Below are 10,208 nucleotides of genomic sequence, written 5' to 3'. Positions count from 1 at the left end.
GGTGCTGACCAGAACCTTAAAAATGGACCATTTCCTATATTCACAGGTATTCATATTCAAATGCCCCCTCTCTGCAAAGGCAGCTTTCCTTCTATTCTTTCCTTCTACTTTGTTAATATTCTAATAAAATCTTTCCTGCTGCTCATTTTGTGTTCACCTCTTCATTATTCAAAGCAATCAGTGAATTCCAGGATTAAGGTAAAAAAAAATCCTGCATTTGCAAAAGCAAATGTGAAATCTTTTACTTTTCTGTTTCATTTTCATATATCTTAGAGTTAGTAGTATTATATAGCAATCCAGGCCTTCCTAAAGAAGGAAGAAAGATCTCAGAGACACAATCTAACCTTACGCCTTAAGGAGCTGGAAAAAGAACAGCAAATAAAACCCAAAACCAGCAGAAGACAGGAAATAATAAAGATTAGAGCAAAAATTAATGCTATTGAAAACAAAACAAAACAAAACAGTAGAACAGATCAATGAAACCAGAAGCTGGTTCTTTTAAAGAATTAACAAAATTAAGCCACTAGCCAGTTTGATCAAAAAGAAAAAGGAAAGGACCCAACTAAATAAAATCAAGAATAAAAGAGGAGAGATCACAACTTGTTAACACAGAAGAAATACAAACAATAAGAGAATATAAGGAGCAATTATATGCCAATACAATGGGCAATCTGGAAGAAATGGACAAATTCCTAGAAACATATACACTACCAAAACTGTAAGAGGAAGAAAAGGAAAATTTGAACAGCCCCATAACCAGTAAGGAAATCAAATTAGTAATCAAAACTCTGCCAAAAAAACAAGAGTCCAGGGCCAGACAGCTTTCCGGGGGAATTCCAGCAAACATTTACGGAAGAGTTAACACCTATTCTCTTGAAGCTGTTCCAAAAAACAGGAATGGAAGGAAAACTTCCAAACTCTATGAAGCTGTCATTACCTTGATTCCAACACCAAACAGAGACCACACTATAAAGGAGGACTACAGACCAATTTCCCTGATGAACAGGATGCAAAAATTCTCAACAAGATATTAGCTAACCGGATCCAACAATACATTAAAAAAAAAATTATTCACCACCACCAAGCAGGGCTGATTCAACATCTGCAAAACAATTAACATGATTCATCACATCAATAAAAGAAAGGACAAGAACCATAAGATCCTCTCAATAGATGCAGAGAAAGCATTTGACAAAATTCACATCATCTTAACTCTCTGTAACGTTAACTGGTTCAGTTTTGACACAGGTGGAAAACTGATTTTATGACCATTGTTCCCACTCTGGTCATCTGCTTTAATCTGGGAAAGGAAATGGATACTTAATTATAGATTTCCAGTATTTTTGTTTCCTCCTGTATCTAATTTTTCTTTCAACTTATACCATTCCTTTGGAATAATAAAGTATACGTAAGATTTTAAAGTAATGAAGCAAACATTCTTTTGTAATCCATTTCTCAAACTGTTTTACACATTTAAACTTGCAAACAATATATAAATGGCTTAGTATGCCCACGTGGAAAACAGGCACAGCTTGCTGTGGAGAAAAGAACATGCCACTTTATATTATATGCATTTATATTCATTCAGACACAAAAAGAAAATTAGGCGAACAATGCAATTTACCTTCCATACACATTTGCTTTCTCATTTTTTTAAGTCAACAGTAAAACCACATAGGAAATAACCATTTAGTGGAAATGTTTACTCTGAAATTCTTAATACAGACAATTACATTTAAACAACTTCTCTAGTTTTCATCAATTAACATTAACAATTATGAAACTACTTTGAAAAATGCTTTTCATCTTATCCAAAAAAATCATGGAAGGAAAAGTTAATGTATGCCTCTCCCCAAAAGTAACATTTTTTTTTCTTTCAGAGTACAGATTTTGTATGCATTTATATTGTATGCATTTATTTCCAACACAAAGGAAATTTTCAGGCAAACAGTGCAATTCACCTTTCAAACAAATTTGCTTTCACATTTTTTATAGCTAAATAGTAAAATAATAAAGGAAATACCATTTTATGGAAACTTATGCTAAAAGTTTTAACAATACAGACACTATTTTCAAATAACTTCTGTAATATTCCTCAATTAACACTAATTATTATGAAATTACTTTGAATGTTTTTTTCTTACCAAAAATGCATGGAGGGCAAATAAAAGTGTGCCTGCCCCCACAAGGGTAACATTTTTCTTTTATTAACCAATGCAATAAAGCAGAAAAAAGTAGCATTTAAAATTTCTCTTTGCAAAAACAAACAAAGAAAAACTGGCACATAACTTATTTGTAGTATTTGCTACGGCCTCCTCTTTCAGATCGGTTTCCCCCATGACCACCTCTGGAACCCCCATAACTTGAGCTACCATATGATTCACGAAGAGCAGGGTACACCCTATCCATGGAAGGTGGAAACCCTCGTTCCTGTCTGCCACCATGCTCACGACCACTTAAATAGACATCATTCCGGCTGCTTGAGTAACTTTCTCTACTTCCACCGTATCCATCACGTGTGCAGCTACAACCATCATAGCGACTGCTTCCACTGTAAGTCAGAGGAGGTCCTCGTGCTGGTGGTGCACCACGGGAGCTACCTGCAAAGTCAATGACCAAGTAAAAACAACTAACTACATGACAATTTTGGAGAGTATCATTGCACTGTGATTCTAGTTCAAGTACTAAATATTTGGAAGAGATAGGTTTTTATCTGCCTCTGCTGAGAAAATATTATGCTGCACTAATCAAGGTATTTTAAACTTAAAAAGAAGTATAAATGTAGTATTTTTCAGGTTAAACAGGTTACTTGAAGTAAATGTTCTAACAGTTTCTGAAAAAGGACTGAAATCCTGATCTTCATGCTGTTCTTATGCTTTCTACTGTTGAACACTGTCCCTTTCTTGTTATTTAATGTGTATTTATTTTGTGATACAGTATGTGCATGCAGGGGAGAGAGAGAGTGGCAAAGGTTGAGAGAAAATCCTAAGTAGGCTCCATACTGTCCGTGCAGTGCCCTACCCTGAACTCAAACCCATGCTGTGAACCATGAGATCATAACCTGAACTAAAATCAAGAGTTAGATATTTAGCCCACAAAGCCAACCCAACCAAGCGCTCCTCCCTTCCTTGTATTTAAGTATTTTTTCTCTAACTAGGGATAAGAGGGGACTGTCAGTTTAGCCACAAAGGCATTGTTAGTTTAAATGTACTATTAAAGTAATTCAAGGATCTTCAAACTAATCAGAATATCATTCTATAGTTTTCCCTTTGTGGAATTAGATGTAACAATATACATACCAATCTTGCCTGTTAAATCTAATTCTATGATTTATCAGGAAAAACTGGACTCGTACCGTAACTCTCGTATGATTCTCTGTAAGAGCCTCCACTTGAATGTTCAGAATAATCTCTCTCACGACCTCCACCATAGCTATCACGATCACTAAATAAAAAAATATTAATGTAAGAATTAAGACTTTCAAGCAGCTATTTGATAAAAATGAAAACTTTCAGTACCTATATCCTCTAGAGTAATGTTCATCCCGAGAACTTGAATGGTCATAGTAACGGTATGCATAGTTTCTAGGTGATGGAGAATAATCCTTGGTGTCCCGGGAACTTGGATAATCTCTGCTCGAATAACTTAAATAAACAAGTAAATTGTTAAAATGTAATTCCTAATTCCCAGAATATATTTTAAAACTCTGACCAAAAAAAAAAAAAAAAAAAAAAGAAAACAACTTTTTTCAATGGGCACCCTTGAATACACTTATTTTCCAAAGATGATACACACATGGCCAACAAGCACATGAAAAGATGCTCAGTTGATCATTAGCTAATAAAATACAAATCAAAATACTACCTCACACCTAGTAAGTTGGCTATAATAGCTTAAAAAATGGAAAATATCAACTTAGTATCAAGTTAGTAATATCTTAGTATCAAGTTAGTAATGCTGAGAAATTCAAATTTGTACTTCGATGACAGAACTGCAAAGTAAGTACAATCCATGTGGGAAAAGTTAGTTCCTTAGAAAATTAAACAGAATTACTGCACAACCATGAATTTCCACCCCTAAGTATACACCCAAAAGAACTGAAAACAGGTACTGAAATACTATCAATGTTCAAAAATGTACTATGATGATAGTAACCCAGATTATATTTATTATATGCACAACGGAATATAATAAGCCATTAAAATAACCAGAAGGATTCATACTACAATACGGAGGAATACGGAGAACACTTATGCTAGAGGAAAGAAGCCATATGGTCTCATTCCATTAGTATGATATATCCAGAATAGGTAAATCAACAGAGACAGAATCAGATGGGTGTTTGTCAGGCTCTAGGGAAGGGTGCAGGCAACCCTTAATGTTACAGGGTTTTACTGTAGGATGATGAAATATTTTGTAAGTAGGTAAAGTGTGGTGATTATAGAACGCTGTAAATGTACTAAATATTTCTAAATTGTTAACTCAAAAATACTTAGCTTTATGTTAGAACTTCAACAACAAAAAATGCATTGACAATTTATATACTTTGTTTTCCCTTATGTATCTTTTTAAAAAGTTAATTTTTGCAAAAGAAAGAGCACACATTAGTGTGACAGAACCTCAAACACACTCAGAGCAGAGCCCAATGTGGGGTTTGATCTCACAACTCTGAAGTTATGATCTGAGTTGAAATCAGGAGTAGTATGCTTAACCTACTATTGAGTCACCCAGGGACCCCCCCTTTACCTATCTTTAGTATTGTAACCATCATCTCTTGGTGACATATAGTCATCTCTCCGGGAAGAGACCGGCTCTCTGCGCGAAGGACCTCCATAGTTTTCTCTTCCATGGGACAATGGACCTTTAATTTAAAGATTCTGAAGTAAGTGTCTCAGTAACTTTTATGATATCAAAACACGGATTTCTTTCCACAATTCTTACAGGTTTCTCCTTTAGGATATTTATGTTCATTTTTTGTCTGCATCTTTACATATATTTCTTGAATGTTTTATCTTCTGATATCTTCCACTCCATACATAAATTTTGCATAATCTTTAAATTACCATCAACTGCTAAAAAAAAGTTCTAAATATAAGCAACTTTGTAGCTACTTCCACATATTCAGTGATTAAATCTGCCTATTTTCCTCTGGCAGCTTTTCTCCCCTATTTGCTATGGTCTTACTTAATCTATCTCTTGTTTAGGTTACCTGAAAGTCTATTAATCATTATTTTTACTCTCAGTGTTCAATATACTCTCCATTATAAGATCCCATTACAACCGAACTATTCTTTTTGTATTCAAACCTTGTTACTGCAGTCCTAGTTAAATGTTCTGATGGCTGTTCAAAAACACAGTATTTATAAGGATAAGTTATTTTAATTTATTTTCAAACTCCATCTACACGCTTTCCTTAGTCTTTTAATGCTATTTTTAGCCACTATTTTAGGTCTCAAGATACTCCATGTTTTCTTATCTTTTACCTGTGTATATATACTAACACTGCCAAGAATACTTGTTCAGTGTCCCAAGTATTAACACAGCAAAGGCATTAAGTAACTTTAATGTATTAAATAATTACCCTATTATTCATCAGTTTCCTAGATTGTCTTTTCTGTAGCCAGCTCACTGCATAATTAAGGTTCAATTTAAAACTCTCCATTTCTTTTATATATCATTTCCTTTATTTATTTCATCTCTTCATTCCATTAAAAGAATCGTGCCTTCTCCTGCTTTAAGAATCATTTTCTATTTACAACCCCCAACTGCAAATTTCTAGTACCTGCATATGTAATATACCCTGCTTCCTCTATGATTTTGCTAATTTACAATGATGTTTTTCTTTAAATTCCTAAATGTTCGTGGTATCACCTAAACATTTTCCATGGCTTTCTATATTCCACTATCCCTTCAAAGCCAGTATTTCTTACAATGTTTAAACCCAAGATTCACATGCAATGAAATCATTCAGTGATTAAAACTGCTCTAGCTAGAAGAAATTTCACGCCCCTTACTTCTTTTTACATTCATAGGAATTGCTAATGAATGTTAACAGCACAAAGAACAGGTGTAAAACCTTCAAACTTCTCACTGACTGAAGTACGTATGTATCTTCTTTCAGCTAGAGAAATGATTGACTGCCAATTCATCCCACTCACACCAACAGTAGTATCATATCATAGTGTATTACATTTCAAACTCTTTACATACACAATATTTTCTAATTTACCACACCAAATGGTAGATAGCTTGGTCTTTTTAATGATGGCAATACTGATTTCTAGTGTTTCATTAGCAATACTTTTTAGGGGCTAATTTGAAAGTACTGTACATTTTTCAAAATAAGAAAACTTTCTCCCATAAATATTCTCTTCACATATTAATTCTTATGATTAGTTCCTAGAATTCAACCTTCATTTATTTATTTTTTGGCTCAGTATTTAATTCTTTCATTGGAAATGTGTAGGCTTCTTGTGTATTTTGTCAACAGCAAAATACACTTAATTACAGCAAATTACACTTGACGTTCTACCAGATCCTCAGAAGGGTAAATATGATAATGGCAATTTCTATATAACAAGGTTTAAATAGCAATACTAAATTAAGAGAACTAAAGTTTTCAGATTTCTCTCAATTAAAAGATGGTATTTATTTCTTCACTCAAAAGTTTTCTATGCCCTCTTGCTTCCTTTTCTGTTCAATCCAAAATCTTACACCTACTTGTCAAAATTATGTTAGTGTATTTGATGATACTCATCTCTTGCTTTAATTTGTCTTAAGTAATTTGAAATTCCCTAAGGACTACTACCTAAGAATTTAAAACATGGGCTCTCCACCAATCTTAATGTCTTCCATGTATTTTATAACTGAGGTCTCCACCAGTCTTAATGTCTTCTATATACTTCATGCCTAAGTGCACTTCATATTCCCCCAACTTAAAATGTCAGTCTCCTTTAAGTCTATCAAGCCTTAATTTTTTAAATTAAATAACTATCCATGTGTACAGTATCTTCCCAGCTAATTTCTAAATTTATTAAGGATGAAATACTTATATAACATATTTCCTTCCCAGTGAGAGAATTCTTGGTAGCAGAAAATGTATCTTCTATGTACTTACATATTTCTTCGTATACTCACAGAACAAAACCAATGATTTACACATAAGCTTATGATTTTAATACTGAGCTTTCTGGTAACTTTTACATTGGGGCATTACTAGCACAGATCCTTTTGAAGAACTCACACTGAGGTTAAGTGTGTATCCACCACCACCCACATTTCAAGCAAAAATTGTATAGCAGAACACCATTATGGTCCAAACTCAGAAAGAAAAAAAGAAGTATTGTTTTGTTTATAACTTGTAGTTATTGTTTGTAACTAATATAAACCAGGTGATCAAAATACATAGCCAACCTATGCTATACATGAAAATATTCTCTCATGGGACATTTTCATGAAAATATTGACCTTGAATCCATGTGAAAAAAGAAGCCTGCTAATCAAACCATGCTCACAAGAACTGTAAGAAAAATGAAGAGTTCCATAGCAAACATGGACCTTAAAGGCAAAATTTCCCCCACTGATGTTTGCTAATTATCTACTGCATATACAGTTAGAACCTGAACAATTAGTTCCTCACCAAAAATAGGTTATGATCACTAAATAAGCCCCATATGTTTCCTCACATTCCACTGTGCTTCTTGAAATTTAAACACTCAGTTGAAAATAAGTGATTTTCATTTATAAGAAACTATTGCCTTTTTAATTTATAGAATTTACCTCTTCCTCCAATCCCTCTACTGCTACGCCCTGGGGCAGAAGGAGCAGATTTTTTTGGAGGAGGACTTCCACTTCTTGAAGATGAACCTCTTTTAACTGGAAAGGGTCCCCTGGAAGAACTCATGTTGAGATTAACAGTATATTCACGATCATCTGTATTTAAATGAAATCTTTTTAGTAAGTAGAATTTTTAATGATCAAGTTTCAATTATTGTTTAAAAATCTTTACTACACAATATTATTGTTTTAGGCATTCATCTTGTATAAACTAAAAGTGTTTCCTAGTAAGACATAAATAGAGTTCAAAGACTTCTTATGAAAATCAACTTGGAAAACCCAGAAAAATTTAAGAAGCATTTTATATTCATATGAAAGAGACACACATTTGGGGAAAACTGAAAGAGTGGAGAAAAATGGTAAGTAATTGCTCTATTATCCTGGTGTCAAGAAAGCTTTTGAAAAATAGAACACATAGGCATAAATAAAGTTATTTTAAAAAATGAAAAGGGGAATATATTTTAAAAATGAAGTATCTTGAGAGTAAATTAACATACTATTCTTAAAGTTCACTTACAAAATAACAGCAATTTTACATCAATGAAAAAAACTATGTTCTGTTCAATTTTAATAGTTTAAGATATACATATTAAATCATCAAAAATCATTTGTTTATCTTTTCAACTAGAAAAAGTCCCCAGTATTGTTATAGGTAAGAAAAATATGAATTTTTGAAACATGGCAAAAATACTAAAATTTTCTCATGATCAATTTAGTGTGTTTTAAATGGGTCAAACCTTGCAATTCCACTTTAGGAGCCATTTCCTAAAAATCACACTTAATTATGAAAAATGGAAGCCCAATGTTTGATTTGGAGACTGGTTAATAGAAGAAATAAAGTTTATGTGGTACATGAAGTGACTCCCTTTCATAATGAATAAAAAAGATTTCTCTGAAAAGTTCATAAATACCATTTTCAGTAACTCATTATCCCTCCCACACACGATAAAGGTACACACTATTTGTGAAGCAGCAGCTTTTAAATTTCTTTCTGAATAAACCCATCTTCAAAAATCTAAAAAAAGCTCTATATTATTTCCTATATTTTCCCAAATCCAAGTTGTTGTTTTTTCTACAAAAAACCAAGGAAGAAAACCCTTCTTTCAAAATGAAGAGATTTGCATAGATGTTTGCACATGCACACATGGAAAACAATACTGCAAGGTTAATCCTGAAATATGAAGTATTATGCATGAAACATGTATTTTGAGTGATTTTATTTTCTCTTGCATATTTGTAAAGATTCCCCAATATTTTTGTGATGCAATGAAATAACTTCCACAATAAAGAAAAGATGGATTTTCAAATATAAGCCAACAATTTTTTTTATCTAAGCTCTATGGCCAACATGGGGCTCAACCTCACAGCCCCAAGATTAAAAGTCCCATGCTCTACAAACAGAGCCAGCCAGTCACTGTTATGAACAACCAATCTTAACTTCTATAAAAACATACAATCAATAAAAATGAGTACTGAGGAAAAATTGTTGATTTGACTAGAAATAATTGGTAATACTGCTAAAACAAACTAAATTTAGTTTGGTATCTATCCCATTTCACTGCAAGATTATTTTTTGCACATTACCTATTTCAATCATTTTTTAAAACTATAAACCCTTAGCATTTATTACTAATGTTAATTCTTCATCTAATGAATCTAACAGTTCATCCATCTCATAAAAGATGTAAATAAAAACTGAATTCCATACATTCAAACTTACTGTTTTCCAGTTCTATATATATATATATATATAAATTAAATATATTAACATGCACACACACACATATATGTATGTGTATGTGTGTATGTGTGTATGTATGTATGTATATATGTATGTATGTCAAGTCTTGCCATTAGTTTTTCAACAGCATAGTGGGAAGTCCTGGCCATAGCAATCAGTCTAGAAAAAGAAATTAAAGGCATCCATGTCAGAAAGAAAAAGTTAAATTATCTGTTTCCAGAGGACATAATCTTATATATAGAAAATGATAAAAGCTCTGAAAAAAAAGTTTTCAACTAATAGATGAAATCAGAAAACTTGCAGGATACAATATGAACATGAAGAAGCCAGTAGCCTTTCTATATGCAAAAAGTGTACCTGAAAAAGTAATTAAGAAATGTCATTTACAGGGGTACCTTGGTGGTTCAGTGAGTTAAGTGTTTGACTCTTGGTTTTGGCTCAGGTTATGATAATATAGTCTGGAAGATTGAGCATGTGTCAGGCTCTGAGCTGGCAGTGCACAGTCTGCTTGGAATTCTCTCTCTCCCACCCTCTCTCTCCCTCCCCCACTTTCTCTCTCCTGGTCTTTCAAAATAAAGAGACGTTAAAAATTAACAACAACAACAACAACAACAACAAAAAGCAATGCCAG

General features: G+C 33.0%; 1 protein-coding gene across 1 annotated transcript; it reads right to left on the bottom strand.

Annotated features, from left to right (window-relative positions):
- Positions 1–1,675: 1,675 nt before the first annotated feature.
- LOC128774602 (RNA-binding motif protein, X chromosome-like) lies at positions 1,676–8,321 on the bottom strand. The gene is made up of 5 exons (XM_053893668.1): positions 7,780–8,321; positions 4,747–4,861; positions 3,519–3,644; positions 3,356–3,444; positions 1,676–2,600 (listed from the first exon to the last, which is right to left on the bottom strand). Exons 1-5 carry the CDS (start codon positions 7,901–7,903, stop codon positions 2,290–2,292), a joined length of 765 nt encoding a protein of 254 aa, XP_053749643.1. The 5' UTR covers positions 7,904–8,321; the 3' UTR covers positions 1,676–2,289.
- Between the last annotated feature and the right edge of the window lie 1,887 nt (positions 8,322–10,208).

Source organism: Panthera pardus, unplaced genomic scaffold (assembly GCF_024362965.1).
Source record: "Panthera pardus isolate Hobbes unplaced genomic scaffold, ASM2436296v1 HiC_scaffold_337, whole genome shotgun sequence".
Taxonomy (NCBI): Eukaryota; Metazoa; Chordata; class Mammalia; order Carnivora; family Felidae; genus Panthera; species Panthera pardus.
This window is presented reverse-complemented; position numbering and strand designations above follow the sequence as displayed.

What these genes read in the sequence shown, in the direction of transcription:
- LOC128774602 (XM_053893668.1), bottom strand. Translation starts at nt 7,903, where the DNA reads ATGAGTTCTTCCAGGGGACCCTTTCCAGTTAAAAGAGGTTCATCTTCA. An exon ending in GGTTACAATACTAAAGATAG is followed by an intron (nt 3,645 to 4,746) that starts GTAAAGGGGGGG and finishes TGTTTATTTAAG; the next exon opens with TTATTCGAGCAGAGATTATC. An exon ending in CATTACTCTAGAGGATATAG is followed by an intron (nt 3,445 to 3,518) that starts GTACTGAAAGTT and finishes TTTTTTATTTAG; the next exon opens with TGATCGTGATAGCTATGGTG.